Below are 16,368 nucleotides of genomic sequence, written 5' to 3'. Positions count from 1 at the left end.
ATCCTAATAAATAATAAATAAATATGAGAAGTTAAGTTTAGTTTACTACAGCTTTCTAATTATTTATTTTTGAGGCGAAGAAGGTTCCCCTTTCCTTACGGAATTGCGCTTGCTGCATTGTCAATGTTTGAGGCTCGGGCTTAAGAAGAAAGAGACAAAGAATCTGAACCGTCCCACGTTTCCATGATCCCCCAAGTTTTCCATATTGCGTAAGCACCCCCCTTCTCTTCCCTCATCCCACAATTCTCCCATGAATTCCATTGCATCAACAGATGGAAACAGTGCGACAACAAGATCGACCAAATCTTCAAATGGGGCATCATTCCAAGCTACCCTCTTTCTCTCTCATCTCCCATCTTACTATAAAACAACCCACACTCCATCTTACTCCATACATACCCTCTTCCTTTCTTTATCTAATAATAATAATAATAATAATAATATTAATAATAATAATATTATTATTATTAATATTAACCCTTTTTCTTCTTTCCTTTTTCCCTTCTTACCCTGCGCTTGCTTTCATGGACTTCTAAGAACCCCCGCCACTGCCTTCAACTGTCTGCTCTACACGGACACACAACTTTTATTACTGTATACAGAGAAAAACAAGTAGGCTGCGGTCGAATGGAAAAACTGAATTTTGTGAAGAACGGGGAGCTCAGATTGCCTCCGGGCTTCCGTTTCCACCCAACCGACGAGGAATTGGTTGTGCAATACTTAAAGCGCAAGGTTTTCTCCTTCCCTTTGCCAGCCTCCGTCATTCCTGAGTTTGATGTTTGCAAGTCTGATCCTTGGGATTTGCCAGGTTTCCATTTTTCCTTTCTTCCCCTTTCTCTTCTTCTTGACTAATTAAGTCTAATTGCAATGCCTTGTGGATGGTGTGTTTAGGTGATTTAGAGAAAGAGAGGTACTTTTTCAGCACCAAAGAACCCAAATATCCTAACGGCAATCGCTCCAACAGAGCCACCGGTTCAGGTTACTGGAAGGCCACTGGGTTGGACAAACAAATTTTAACTTCAAAAGGGAACCAAGTAGTGGGAATGAAGAAGACACTTGTTTTCTACAGAGGAAAGCCACCTCATGGATCCAGAACCGATTGGATCATGCATGAGTATCGCCTCCTTAACCCTCCGTCTCAGGTCAGGATTCAGAGCGAGCAAATTAACTCGCAATTATCCTCGCGCACGCATTAATTATTCATACAATATTTTTGGTTTGTTTGTCTGTTCAGGTTGCCATGGAAAACTGGGTTCTGTGTCGCATATTTTTGAAGAGAAGAAGTGGTTGTAGAAACAGGGAGGAGAAGGAGATGGAGAGTTTGAGAGGCGGAGTGGTTAATAGGAAGGTGAGGAAGTCGAAGATGGTTTTCTATAACTTTTTGGAACAGAGCAAGACCGATTCCTCGTCTTCTTCCGGCAGTGGAATTACTCACGAATCAGATGAGCATGAAGAGAGCAGTAGCTCCGACACCTTCCCTTATTTTAGAAGAAAACCTTGACACCCTCCTTTTAAATTCTAGTACTACTGCTTGTTTTATAATCATCTCGGATCAACCTAAGTTTTACCTCTTTCTTCTATTGTCTTTCCCTGTAATTATCTTCTTTCCACCGGCGCTGAGGGTAGTCTAGGTATGGAGTGTGTAATCCAGTTCTTCTTTATTTCCTTCATCATCATGCAAATGGAAAGGCAATGCATCTTTTAGCTAGCTAAACCAGCTAAAAGCTACTGATTTTTTAGTCCCAAAGGAGATGCTTTCACAGAGCAAAAGAGAAATGATCCACGATGGAAAGCATAACAAAAGAGGTTCAAAATACATATATATATTTATGTCCAAAAATAAAGGACCGTTTTCAGGAGAACATCCCCAAAATAAGAACATAACATTTGCCAGATCATTGTCGCACTAGTTACTACCGGGCTCTTCTTCCTTTTCTTCGGGGAAAGAAGAGGTTGCAAAACAAAGCTATGGTCATTCTTGTCGGATCCACCTAAATTCCTGTTTTTTTTAGGGTATTCCCTGCATATCATCATGGTAATTTCTTACAAAATAAACTATGATAGCTTCAGTTCACCTTTTTCCATTTCCACCTTCAAAACTATGCGTATCTTATCCATATCTCCTTTCTACTTGTAATTCTTAACAAGTCCGCAAGTTGATTTATTTTTTTCAACTTTCCAAATCACCAATATTGACTTTATTAAACATTCGATAATTGTTTGTCCAACATATATCACACTTACCATTACTCGATCGTTCACGATCACAAATATTTTTCTTTTGTCAGGTTAACCATAAAATACTGTATATATGGAATGCAAAGTGAGTTAGCCTAACATTTCTGAACATTAAAATTTCAAAACAAGTGATTAAGTTTTAAAACGTCTGGTTTTGAGATATATAGAAAGCATGACAGCTACGTTTCCCTATTGGTTAAATTTGTCCACCTCATGCATACAAAACTGTTGTATACCACTGCCACTCCCCAGCTTGGAGTTGACCCAAATTCCAACACTACAACTGATCCAATTTGCACCTTTTACAAAATAAATAAAATAAAATGTAGGAATAATTATACAATATGCAGAATAAACTACCAGCGTGTTGTAAACATCTCCAACATACTAATGCAGACACTCATAAAATTATAGCTCAACTCTCAATTACTTTATGTATTGATAACGATTTAGTGGTATAAGACATCACTTTAAGGCCACTTAGTCAGAGTGTGTCGGACCCAATCCTCGAGAAACACCAATACAACATACGAACCCTGTTTCGGGGAAAGAAGGGACCGCACAATTAAAACTTTATTATCGTTAGCGATTTTCACTCTTTTTTCACAATTTTAAAAAGTAGTTACATAAAAAGTATTGCTCGGAATTATAGAAATATCTAACGATTTGGTTTTTCTAAAACGAGAAAACACGAAGGAATAGCAGTTATTGATGAAAAGAATTGAATATTTGAATGCATGATGAGATGGAAACAGTGAGACAAGAAGATCGTGGAAATCTTGAACTGGGGCATCACTTGAAGGTACCATATTTGTCATCTACCCTTAGTCCGACGTGGTTGCCCCTCGTTTTCCAACCAACTGGGTCCCTTTAACCTTTATTCTTTCACCCACCTTTCTCCTATTTTTATTATCAATTTTATTGTTAGACTAATGATATTATAATACACTTTTGCGTTTATTTAACAAATAATATAAAAATAAAATGGTTATAAAAAAAAGTAAATTTTTTTATTTAAAAAGAAAAACAAAAGATAAAAAAAAAATATAAAATAAATATAAAAAGTTTATGTGTGTCAAAAGTATATTTTTCTTTTTATTATGCTGTACCTATCTCTCCTCCACCTTTCCAATTTTTCATTCTAAAATACTACCTCATTTATTCTTCATTTTCTTTCTTAAACCCAACCTCCCTCTCTATCAAACCACTTTTTCAAAATAAATAATTCTATCAGTTAACATCTTATCTTTTTCATGGTACTCTAAAGTTATTGTGCGTTTCATGATAAATAAAACAAGTCACTTAGCAATCACAACTTACTTGAGCATCTCCACACTTCTCCACGATTCCTTAATAGTGGCAACCCTTTTACAAACTTCTAAGCTTAATTCTAATCAAGTTGCTAACTAACTAACTAATATTACCAAGTTATCTCTAATTTCATTTATGCGAGATCGTCGTGTTTTGCATATTTAATCAATTGCACATGTTTATATGTAATTAACTAAACATCTAAAACTCCCAAAGACCATCCTATTGTTGAAAAGTATTAAAATTAGTGGCTTTTTTAAGACAAATAAAAATACTTAAAAAACTAGTCAAAATTCAATTATTGAAGGTGTGCAGATCTGACCTGTGATATTATTGATTAGCATTTAACCCAATTCCATTTTTAACATACTTGGTAACAATTAGAGAGCAACGTGTACAATTTTTAGTTGTTTAAATCGAACTCTAAAATGAGTTCTTTTAACTTTATCATCTCTTTATTATTGACATGATTTGTTCGAATGACACATAAAATAATTGTCCCCCTTGAAAGAGACAAGGTAATATTTTAAACAATTGACATCAATGATAATCCCTTATATATTTTTTTCTTCGATGAGTACACAAAAATCAGTATGGTCATGAAACCTTTTTTTTTAATTTTAATTTTAATAGGCCCAAAAATTACATTTTAGAATATTTTTTTAATAACTTTCATATTATCTTTTAAAAGTAACCAGTCAACTATAAGTTGCTTATATAACAACAATCACAAAATCTTATACGGCACACTGAGGTCGATATATTTTATCAATACTCAACAAATTGGTTCTTGAATAAAAAAGAGTAAAGTATATATATTGGTTTCTTTTAAAAATAAAAACTAAATTCGATATATTAGCTCCTCTAATTCTTTTGTCTTTCTTTTCAGTCACTTAGATTTAGAAATGCATCATTTTATCCTTCGAATTTAAATAACGTTTTATAAAAGACAATAAGTAGAAGGAACAAAAAGAAATAACGTTTTTGAAATATAACTAAACTTTGGATGTTTTAGAATGTTAAAAGAACATATTTCTACACTTACAATTGATATGAAATAATACATCTAACATTTTTTAGAACATCTTTTGTTGAAATGAAAGGAAATTAAAGCAGGAACTAGTTACAAATAAAAATATATTAAAACGTTGAATTTGTGAAAGAAATATAATTAAAAAACATGTTGCTAATTGTAACTACGCATAAATTAATATTAGACATCAGTAAAATAGAGATGGATGTTTCATGTCAACGTTACGGTGATCTGACAAAAACAACACACTATTTCTTAACTTGCTAATTTAAATTTTCAATCAATAATTTAAAAAAAAAAATGTGTATAACCAAAAGTAATTTTAGTCTGACTCTCTAATGGAAATTACTTATCAAGTAATATGAACCAACGTAAGTGCATACACTATTTTTAGTGACCTATCGAAATAAAGTTTTTTGAGTTAATAAATTTTAAAAAAGTTCGCCACAAATCAAACAGAATCTCCTGATAACTTGTTATTTGTGAAATAAAGGAATTAATCAACTTGTATTTTTTCCGACACAAAGGGTTTAAGGCACAGTATACTAAATAAAAAAAAAGAAAAAAAAAAAGAGTGTTTGACTAGTACTTAATTGAATTTAAAAACACTTGTTCTACACTCCCAAGTAACGTGGACGTTTCGATTATTTAGTGGGAAAATAAAAAAGAAATTAGGCCCACATAGAAATATATTATGACAATTGAGACTGCAATACATAGGATCATGTCTGTCTGGGATAGAATAGATTTTCTCATTGGTTTTATATGGCCATAGTTTTTATGCATGTAGCTTTAATAAGAATATATGCCAATTTGTATGGTTAGTCGATTTGAGCGTGATTTAGACCCTTAAGTTATTGAAAAGCTAACAGAATATTTTAATTGATTTGAAAATGATTTCGCAAGTGTATGTTGTTTACGTTCACGGCTCCTCAAATGAATGTGGTATCAGAAGAATTCATAAATACATCAATTCAATTTTCAAAAGTGTCTCAGAAACACAATTAACTATTTGTAATCTAAAAGGATATTGAACAAGCGTGGACCTTAATTGCATTTAAAAATGAAAACCAAGCTAAAAGGTAAACTAAGTACCTACGCATAGTAAATAATGTTGGAAGAAATTAATTTACTTTTACTACTACAAAATTTTGTGAAATATGATGGTTGATAATTCTTTTAATTCCATGAAAGATAATCAGTGGACCAATCAATCATACTACAAACAAAATTAGGAATAAAAATAATTATATCAACTTTAAGTTAAATTATTATTATTGGGATCATAATTAAATTAATATCAATAAATTACTTTTTTAAAATCTATAAATACAAATTTAATATATAAATAATTAATTATGTTTTACTATACATTTATTATTATAACATTAAACAAATACTAATTTTAACATCAAAATATTTTCTGCAATATTCGACTCTATCGAACGAGAAAGGACCGATATAAAACCCTTACTTAAGCTTGGAAACATGAAAGGGGATGTGAAAAATAAGATAAGAATAACATTAGTGATGTAAAGTGGAAAGGGGGTAAGAAAAGGTAACACCGACAGAATAGGATGCGTCTGAAGTGTGAAGAAGTTAGTAACTAACAAAACAAAACCAAACCAAAAGAGTTGAGTTTCCTGTATTCATTGATATTGGTTTGCTCCCCGTTGAGGGATAGAACAGAAATAGAAACAAGTTAGTGTGAGAGAGGGAGAGGGTTAGTTGTGTACTTTCATCAAATCAGTGCCATACCACTGATATAACCTCTTTGTCTTGCCTTGGGTCACCTCCAGCTGTACCCCATCACAAAACCTCACTTCATGCACCTCTTCATTTCACTTCAGTAAAAGCACCCAAATCAAAATTTAGTAAACTCAAGACAAATTTTGTTTCCATGAAAAAATGGAGAACTTGTTTTGTTTTATCCAAGGAAGGGACCGAAGAGTGCTTTTTTTGGATAAACCAAACGGAATTCTCCTCCAATCTAATTCCAAGTTCCAATCACAACACAAGGAACAAAGGGTCGACGGAACTAGGCTTTGTTTTCTTATTAGCAGCAGCAGCCACTCTGGTCTGGACTAACAACTTTTCTCACGAACAAACCAAAATAATAATAATATTAATAATAATAATAATAATAAAACCTTAAACCACAGTTAATATAACGTCAAAGTAAAAGAAAGGTTGAGTCTGGTTTACGCAAAATGTGTCGTCTTATTCTTCTCCTTCCTTCCTGTCAGATCCATTTCTATAAAAGAAGCCACACTGCATCTTACTCCATACCCTTTTGCTTTCTTTATCCAATAATAATAACCCCCTTTTCCCTCCTTTTTCTTCTTTCCTTTCCCCTATTCTTCAGCCCCTTTCTTTATTTTCCTCAACGCTTTAATGGACTTATAAGAACCCCCACGAGTGCTTCAATTCTCACCCACCCAACTTCCCTGCTCTGCTCTAGTCGGACACATAAAACTATTCTTACTATATTCATATACAGAGAAGAAGTAGGGCGTGGTCGAATGGAGAAACTGAATTTTGTGAAGAATGGGGAGCTCAGATTGCCTCCGGGCTTCCGTTTCCACCCAACCGACGAGGAATTGGTTGTGCAATACTTAAAGCGCAAGGTTTTCTCCTTCCCTTTGCCAGCCTCCGTCATTCATGAGTTTGATGTTTGCAAGTCTGATCCTTGGGATTTGCCAGGTTTCCATAATTCCTTTCTTCCCCTCTCTCTTCTTCTTGACTAATTAAGTCTAATTGCAATGCCTTGTGGATGGTGTGTTTAGGTGATTTAGAGAAAGAGAGGTACTTCTTCAGCACCAAAGAGCCCAAATATCCTAACGGCAACCGCTCCAACAGAGCCACCAGTTCAGGTTACTGGAAGGCCACTGGGTTGGACAAACAAATTTTAACTTCAAAAGGGAACCAAGTAGTGGGAATGAAGAAGACACTTGTTTTCTACAGAGGAAAGCCACCTCATGGATCCAGAACCGATTGGATCATGCATGAGTATCGCCTCCTTAACCCTCCGTCTCAGGTCAGGATTCAGAGAGAGCAAATTAACTCCCAATTATCCTCGCGCACGCATTAATTATTCATACAATATTTTTGGTTTGTTTGTGTGTTCAGGTTCCCATGGAAAACTGGGTTCTGTGTCGCATATTTTTGAAGAGGAGAAGTGGTTGTAGAAACGGGGAGGAGAAGGAGATGGAGAGTTTGAGAGGCAGAGTGGATAACCGGAAGGTGAGGAAGTTGAAGATGGTGTTTTATGACTTTTTGGCGCAGAAGAAGACTGATTGCTCATCTTCTGCCGGCAGTGGAATTACCCATGAATCAGATGAGAATGAAGAGAGTAGTAGCTCCAACACCTTCCCTTATGTTAGAAGAAAACCTTGAGTCCCTTCACTTATTTCTAGCACTACTACTTGTTTTACAACCATCTCAGATCAACCTAAGCTTTGCCTCTTTCTTTTATTGTCTTTCCCTGTAATTATCTTTTCATTTTCAACCGGCACTAAGGGTAGTCTATGTCTGGAGAGTATGCTACTAAAACTAGTGTGTAATCCAGTTCTTATTTTTACTTCAATCTGTTCTTATTTTTACTTTCAATCTCTAACGCACTTCACCATGCAAATGCAAATGCAATGCTACTTAAAAGTTACATATTTTCAGTCCTCAAGGAAATGCTTTCAAAGAGCAGAACAAAATCACAGTTTTCTTCACAAAATTTTAAAAATAAATTACAAAAAAAAATACACAAAATGATAAAAATATGTAACGTAATAATATATAATATTATACGTGTAAAGATTTGCTTATTTCTAGAATGAGAAAAGATAAAGTAGTAACACTTATTAATAAAAAAAATCAATATTTCAATACATGTATGTGTATGTAATAATGTTATACTAAACGTTCATTCTATTTTTTTAATTAAAAACTATTCATTTGTTCTATTAAAAGAGGACTTGAATTCTAGAGGCAATGTTATCATGATCATTGAATTTATGTTTTAGTATATAATCATTGGCTCATGAGTTAACTGAATAAATAAAGAAAAATGAATGATAGTTAGATATCATATTAAAAAAGATTAGGCAAAATAAATAAGAAAATTACAAAAATTGTTGGTCTGAAAATGTAATGGCAAGTTCATTTATATATTTTTTTTAATTGTATGAAAAGTGTTTTCCTCTAATTTTAAATGCCTTAAAACAATTTTAGAAGTTTACTAAATAAAAACAAAGAAAAATTATAGAAAAAAATGTTATATTAATTCTTGTTTTATAATTAAAACTTAGTTCTTTACTAATTATATGTGCGTTTGTTAGTTACAACTTAATTACCATGTTTTGTTCAACTACTTTTAATTAATATTGGAAGTATTTTATAATTATAAGGATTCTATTCACATCCATCTTAATAAGAAAACATTACACTTTCTATTATATATAAATAGATAGTTTAAAGATAAAAGTAAGTAAAAATATAAGCTTTTAGAAGAGATAGTGAAAATATTTTAAGAATGATAGGGTCCTGACTACCATTTTTCACATAAACAAATTTTAAAAAAAATACTACACTCTAACATTAATCTTATTTAAAATTTTCATATCTTTATAAGCTAAATAGTATTTTCATATTTACAAATAAAATGAGCTAAATAAATATAAAATTACCACCTATATTAAATAAATATTAAAAGTTAAATATTTAATTAACAATAAAAAACAATTACTAATTAAGTTACTAAAATTATAATAGTTAACCATAATTTTTTCTTAACTTTTAAAAGCTTTTTTTAATGACATTAGGTGGAATATTTTTTCATAATTGTAGTCTATTATTTAGCATACATTTAGGGGTATATAAAAAGATAGAGTATAATGTGTCTGATAACCCACGAAAAAAAACAAGTTGGGATAACTTGTCTAACTCAAGAGTCACCATAACTTGTCCCACTTAGTCAGGCCAACTCAGTATTATAAAAAAACTAAATGTAAGGAACTCGCTTTCGTCTAGTTCGGCATACTAGTCTGCCAATCCGACAATTCAAATGTATGAACATGTTTTGATATATTATGGAAAACTCAAATGTGGACAAAAATGTTATAGTCAAATACGTGATAAATTATTCAAATGCACCCTGACATCAATCTGTTAAGAGTGTTCCTCCCTGCACCTCACATGTTTCATCCTGCACATCCCAATTGACAGATATGCCCTTCATTTAATAAAATATGAAAAAGGTGATGATGGTTTAATGATTTTTTAATCACCAACAACCCTTAATCCTGTCGTGTAAATTGTATTATAACATCTGCATGCATCCATCTCAGTTCTCTTCTGTTAACCTGTATTATAAGCTTTTGCATGCACCCATCTCACTGTTGATCAATAAAATAAAGTATAAGCAAAATGACTAATTTTACCCTATTTAACGTTGCTATTCTTAAATTATTTTTCATACAAATTATATTGATTACATTGTTTTTATTAATTAAAGTTGTTTACACACACACATATATATATATATATATATATATATATATATATATATATATATATATATATATATATATGTATTTGATTTTTCTGTGATGACTGGAGTAATTTAATTAGGTAGATCAGCAAAGGAAGCTTATTATGAAATTTAATCTCTTTCTCACTCTTCTTTCTCTATGTTGCCATGACCTAATCGAAACAATCCCTCTGCCCTCTTCCTAATTTTCCCCTCCAAGTTGAAACCAATGTGTGGAAGTATCCGAAGTGAACACCCTAAAAGCACACCCTTTTCCTACAAAACGACTGCGCTTTGGTCGTCGTCTCCACCAAGGCATGTTATTCGCTCACTGCCTCTACTCTTCAAATACTATTCACCATCGTACTTGCATCCAATAGAGACGTTGACTTCGTGCTTGTTCTGGAAGTGGAACACTCTAGGCGAGACTCGCATTTCCAACTACGGCAACCGCATAACCACACTTCCAAGTGCAACACACACTAAACCGCACTTCCAACTGCGACGAGACCATAACTGCATTGGTCTCCAACTTTGTCCCTGCCACATATCTTCGTCCCTACCACAAATCCATCATCCATCCACAATACAATCCCACAAATGCCTCTTAATCAAACAACACACAACACTCGAAGGACGAAAGTTCTGTGGGAATGAAGGGAGGAGGAGAGGAGGGAGAGGAGGAGAAGAGGAAAAAGTGGTGCAGGGTTTGGTATGAAATGCGGAAGAGAAAATGAGTTTTTTCAAAATGACTCAAACAAAAATAAAGCAATTAAAGGTTCTGCCAAAGGTTCTCCTCTTCTGACAGGGGCACTGTTGTAAAAATAAAAAAAGAGAGAGGTGTAAGACGAGATACCTGAGGTGTAGGGAGAATCACTCATATGTTAACTTGCCTGCCAGTCTTGCATAAACTCATTTTGACCCAACAGTTTGTCAGGTCGAATTATAAAAGTGAACTCATTATTAAGTGATAGACCAACCCAGTCCGACTTGTTTCTTACGAGACAAAATCGGATCAGGCTTAAACGGGACAGGTTGGCCCGTTTTGCCACCCTACATACATCTTAACAATGACAATGAATAAATTTAAAATAATATATAATAAATATATTAAAAAATTACCCAAAAATTTAAAAATGGAGTGAAAGAATATCGAAACTAAATGAAATAAGAGTGGAATGTGAACTTTTTGAAGCAGGTTAAGCCTACTAACTTATCTTGTCCTGTCATTACCTTATGAAGTCTGCGAGTTAACATATTCAATTTGTCGTTTCACTTTTTCTATCGATTTAATTTAACATAGTGACCTATATAAGCTGAACCTTTTATTCCTAAAATATTTTATAGTAATAAGAAATAAACAAACTTAGTTTAAGAGCACTTTCAATTTAAAAAATGAATCTGAGCTCTTAGTTTCTGCATTATATTTTAAAGGTTTAGAATATTATAAAGTAGATTATAACGCTTTCACGTGGATCAATAACTTATCCTTTAAGATTAATGAGTTTTTAAATCTTGTCTCTGAGAATTCATCTAGAACCATGGTTATCATGTTTGTGTTTCTTCTATGCTCATGTATGTGTTCTTACCCCTTTGGGAATCTATCCAAAATCTTCATACTGTATGAGATTAGAAGATTAGTGTATTCTACTATAATCTTTTGAGGCTCGTTGTTAACAGTTTGGAATTTTTCAAACAATTCGTTTCAATACAATTCTTCCTGTGTTTTGAAATTGGTGGGTTTTCTCAATTAAACATAGTTTGTGCCTTCATGGATTATTCTTACAGCATCACATAATTGTGTTGCTTTGTACCCATGATATTTATTGTATTCAACTTTAGGTAAAATACAATTTATAATATTTTCAGCCTAAGCTCTGTGTTTAATTTTCCTCGTCTAACTTATTTGAACACAAGACAGAATAAAATAGGCCAACAATAAATTATTAGAACATTTACTTTAGTTTACTTGTTGGACAATGCATCAATGGTTCACATCCTCTGAAACATCAAATGAAACATACATCTATTTAGAGGAATATATCGTCTAAAAAGATGAACGCAACTATTTGGATTTTAAAATAATATTTTATTTGTTAACACATATAGTTACTTACTGTGAATTAACTTTCGAACAAAAGTCAAGTAAAATTCTTCTTAAATCATTGTTTTTAAAATTTAACTTCTATCGTTAGACCTAAAACTGTATATAAAGTCACATCCTAATTCCACATCAGCCAATCATGATAAAGACAAATTTATTTGGACATATGTAATATAGAACCCCTTTACTTAGTAATTCTATCATTTAATCACAGTTCTAATTATTTAAAAATGTTAGCCGTCGAACACTTACAGAAGGAAAAATACTAGTTCATCAACTGCAAATGTTAAGAACTTCTGTATTGTCAGCATGTTTTTTATTCAAGCAAAAAAATAGTATATTTTTTAAACATATTTAAGTTCGATTTTGAAATTCGGATGCATATTTGCCGTCTAACTACATTTCAAAAAATTAAACTTTGCCTAATGTACGAGATTTCTCTCACTTTAATTAACTCTATATTACGAAAGATGATGCTATCATTACACTCTTTTATCTGGAAGTAAAATTTTGAAGGACTCAAAATTATCAAGGGAACTGACTATAAGAAGAACGAAATTCACTTTTTCACAAGTCCCTATAAATATATCTAATATTACTAAAAGAGTGCTGGGAAGAAATGTTAAAAGTGTGTTTGGTAACATTCTTTGGTTCATTAAACTAGAGAAGACTATAAAAGTTGAGCCGTAGGAACAAAAAGATGAATTAAGAATGAAAGAAATAAAAAAGAATTGATTGGCGAGCGGAGTTTGTTGTTAATAAGGGTATTAGAGTTCTTCACGTCACCTTTTCTATTTAAGTTTCATTTTCATGGAGAAAATAAAGGATGACAAAGAGTGTTGTGTGAATTGCTGACTTAGTAAGAACAATGCAAACTTTTGTCAATCACGTGGGTAGCCTATCATGGTCACACATGACCCGACCCATTCACTCCAATCCAAGCTAAACTTGGTAGTAGGCTCACCTGATTAGGTCAATCAGGTTAAGAAGGTTTCCTATTAATTATTATTTTTCATTCAAAAACTGTCTTTCACAAAAGGCAACATGTCCATCCATCAATTGTGACTATGTCTATTAATGTTGTTTGCCTGTAGGGTTTTAGAAGGTTTGCTTAGTACAATTGCAACAAACAAGACGTGTCCATTTCTTACTTCTTCTCCTAACCAAATAAATCTAAGTCATGGGCCCCAATTCCCAAAAGAGATCCAAAGTCCTATTCTCCACCAAGGCAAAAATGGATTAAAATTGTGAGTGACTCAGTACATGCTCAACTCGAGTTGAGATATAAATAAAATAAAATAAACATGAATCAAACTGAAGTAACTCAGGTTCGTCGAATTCAAACTCAAATGAAAATAAACTGTTACTAATCCCTAACAATAGTCTTTTATTATAATTATTTACTATAAGTCAATACTTTGATCTTTTGATCTTCTTTAACATTAGAATCATGCTAATAGTGTTAAATTATTTGAATAGGATTTCATTGTTTGTCTAATTGTATGTATTATACTTACTATTTTTATAATAGTATTTTCTAATTTTAGTTGATGTTTGATGAAATAAATAAATACCTTAATTATACTTTTATAAACAGATATATCAGATCAATCAACTTTGCTTCTATTATATAAAATCAAATTGACAGAAAAAACAAAGCGCGTACCCACTAATAAAAAGGAATCAGTTCATTTGGCTTGCATCACATTGACGTCAAAAAGCCAATTCCATTTCAGCCCTACTACAAGTTCACGGGCCATAAATTAAGGCCCCCCACAACACTACGGCCCAAAACACAATTCTCCCTCCTTTACCACGGTTAGCTAACCTATATTGACAATTTTCTTCACAACTTCTTAAAAAGGGTCTTCACCTAGAATGTACAGTACCAAATCTCATCGATCATGATAACTAAATTAATAAGAACTCGTTTATTTGAAAAAAATGAGATAGAGCACCTCTTGAACAAGTTTTCACGAAACGATTAAGAGCTCTATGAAATAAGTTAAAAAATGCTTATGGTTTGCCTATAGAAATTAGATAAAGAAAAAAGAGTTTATAGGGAGGTTATATAGAAAACAAAAAGAGAGTGGCATTATTGTGCAATTATTAGGTAAGAACAGTCCATAATAGAAAATTAAAATAACAGTGAAGAGCATGTAACAAGAGTATGGCAGGCACAGCATAGCGAGATTGATAAGAGATAGAATTCAAGCATAGAATATGAAAGCAATCTGTAAAAGTAAAGATGGAGTAGGATGTTTGGGGGTTACAAATTGGATTTGAAGAAAAAATGGAGAAAGTAATTGAATGGTCCCGCAATGATGCAAGAGATGATTGAGAGCATGCCTTGAAGACAGCTTCATTCTTGAAATGGATTTCAGAAGAAGAGAATAGAGATGTGATTGTCGAAGAAGAAGAAGAAACCCTAAAAAGGAGGAATAGAAGAGATAGAGAGAGATCGGAACCTGCCAAACGCGGAGGAGGCGCTTCTCAGCATTGGCTTCTTCACGATCTCCATCACCCGCGTCCCCCACAGTGCACCACCCATCCTTATATAACAAATATCTCTTTCTTTCCGTTGCCCAGCCACCACCACCTCCACCCCTTTTTCTCATTTCCAATTTGGGCTCAACTTTTCAATTTTTTGGGTTTCTTTCTCTCTATCCATTTCTATTTCCACTATCACATTTTACTATTTCCACCCTTCCAATTTTGTTATTCTCTGTCTCTTGTATTCTTTTATCCTAATAATCTAATTTTACCTAATAGTTAAAAACGTATTTATAGCAAAAAACAGATTGGGATAATTATAGATAGATTTCATTTTTAATACAACAAGAAAAAAGAAAACTACACTTTCTGTACAACAACTCTTTAATTTTATTAGTTTTTGTATTCAAACAAAATCGAGGAATCATAGTTTTTGTACTAAAGTAATAATTTTTTTATTATACTAAAAATAAAATATATCTATACTCACCATACTAAACAAATTATTTATCTGAAAAAAAAAATATCAATAAATTTAAATGTATATCATATAAATCAAAGTTGATAATGAAGACATAAACATGTGTTTGAAACCTATGATTAAGTACTCGAAAAAAATAATATGTTAATATAATTAAAGTAATTAAAAGATAAGAAAAAGAACAACTTCCTGATCAGATATTGAAGATAAAACAAAAACCAAATATTGATACATTAAAAAACAATCTAAACACATGATCATATTAGCATATGAAATATAATAATAACTTATTTTTAGTTGCACTTGTCATACCGCTGAGAATAGCTATTGCATTATTTCTTACATTTTCATACTTATAAAGATCTTAAATCCTTTCATTTGTTTGTCTCAAATTCACAAAAACGAGTTAATATAAGCATTTCCACAAAATCTGAGTAAAAGTAACACAACAATTTAATTACTTCACTATATATTTCTAAAACAGAATAAACCTTTTGTAAATAATCCAAAATTATCAAATTTCAATAAAATGCAAGAATCACAGACTATATTCAAAGATAGTTAATATGTCCCCTCTTACCTTTTGCTTTAATTTTACAAAAAGACTTTAAACTCTAATATTTGAGTTCTCTAATTAACCCAACCACAAAAGTCCTAGCAAATATAACAATCATGTTAATATATTACTAAAATATTTTTAAAACAAAATAAGTTTATATTAAAAAAAGTTAGAACCATGCAATTTTAAAGGAGTGCAAGAAATATAAGTTGTATTAAAAGAAAATTAGTACTTAAGTTTCATTCAGATATTTCAAAAAAATCTTTAATTATAGATAAAAACTTACTATGAAAATAAATTCATCAGTAAAATAATATTTATCAGTAAATTTCATTAACAAAAGTAAATTTGTTTATAAATAAAAACTTAAATTATCAATAAAAAACATTTATCAACAAATTATGTAAATTATCGAGAAATTTTTTCATTGATAAATTATGTTAGTAAAAGAACGTTACATTTTTCGCTATAATTGATGCTAACATTATAAATTCGTTGATAATTGAATTTCTTAAATATTGGTAAAAATCAATTGAATAAAGAAAATCTTATTTATTGATGAAAAATTCCACTGAGAAATTAGGTGTCAAATTTATCTTTCAATATGATTAAATATGTTTATAAATTA

The 16,368-nt window shown here is 31.8% G+C and overlaps 2 protein-coding genes and 1 long non-coding RNA gene across 3 annotated transcripts; 2 read left to right on the top strand and 1 right to left on the bottom strand.

Moving 5' to 3' along the window:
* The first annotated feature begins 384 nt into the window (after window positions 1–384).
* Window positions 385–1,714, top strand: LOC108321636 (NAC domain-containing protein 83). Its single transcript, XM_017553447.2, has 3 exons — window positions 385–808; window positions 892–1,142; window positions 1,235–1,714. The coding sequence occupies exons 1-3, from the start codon at window positions 628–630 to the stop codon at window positions 1,499–1,501; spliced, it is 699 nt and encodes a 232-aa protein (XP_017408936.1). The 5' UTR covers window positions 385–627; the 3' UTR covers window positions 1,502–1,714.
* A 5,130-nt stretch (window positions 1,715–6,844) lies between these two features.
* Window positions 6,845–8,168, top strand: LOC108321729 (NAC domain-containing protein 83). The gene is made up of 3 exons (XM_017553576.2): window positions 6,845–7,285; window positions 7,369–7,619; window positions 7,712–8,168. The coding sequence occupies exons 1-3, from the start codon at window positions 7,105–7,107 to the stop codon at window positions 7,976–7,978; spliced, it is 699 nt and encodes a 232-aa protein (XP_017409065.2). The 5' UTR covers window positions 6,845–7,104; the 3' UTR covers window positions 7,979–8,168.
* Window positions 8,169–14,400: 6,232 nt separating this feature from the next.
* On the bottom strand, window positions 14,401–14,951 carry LOC108321730 (uncharacterized). The gene is made up of 2 exons (XR_008247436.1): window positions 14,676–14,951; window positions 14,401–14,574 (listed from the first exon to the last, which is right to left on the bottom strand). It is a non-coding gene; the product is annotated as an uncharacterized LOC108321730 (long non-coding RNA).
* Window positions 14,952–16,368: the final 1,417 nt, after the last annotated feature.

Source organism: Vigna angularis, chromosome 2, assembly GCF_016808095.1.
Source record: "Vigna angularis cultivar LongXiaoDou No.4 chromosome 2, ASM1680809v1, whole genome shotgun sequence".
NCBI lineage: Eukaryota > Viridiplantae > Streptophyta > Magnoliopsida > Fabales > Fabaceae > Vigna > Vigna angularis.
Note: the sequence above shows the minus strand (reverse complement) of the source record. Positions and strands in the feature narration are given on the sequence as shown.

Coding starts and splice junctions, on each gene's coding strand:
- LOC108321636 (XM_017553447.2), top strand. CDS start 628: ATGGAAAAACTGAATTTTGTGAAGAACGGGGAGCTCAGATTGCCTCCG. Junction 809..891: donor TGATCCTTGGGATTTGCCAG/GTTTCCATTTTT, acceptor TGGTGTGTTTAG/GTGATTTAGAGAAAGAGAGG. Junction 1,143..1,234: donor TCCTTAACCCTCCGTCTCAG/GTCAGGATTCAG, acceptor TTGTCTGTTCAG/GTTGCCATGGAAAACTGGGT.
- LOC108321729 (XM_017553576.2), top strand. CDS start 7,105: ATGGAGAAACTGAATTTTGTGAAGAATGGGGAGCTCAGATTGCCTCCG. Junction 7,286..7,368: donor TGATCCTTGGGATTTGCCAG/GTTTCCATAATT, acceptor TGGTGTGTTTAG/GTGATTTAGAGAAAGAGAGG. Junction 7,620..7,711: donor TCCTTAACCCTCCGTCTCAG/GTCAGGATTCAG, acceptor TTGTGTGTTCAG/GTTCCCATGGAAAACTGGGT.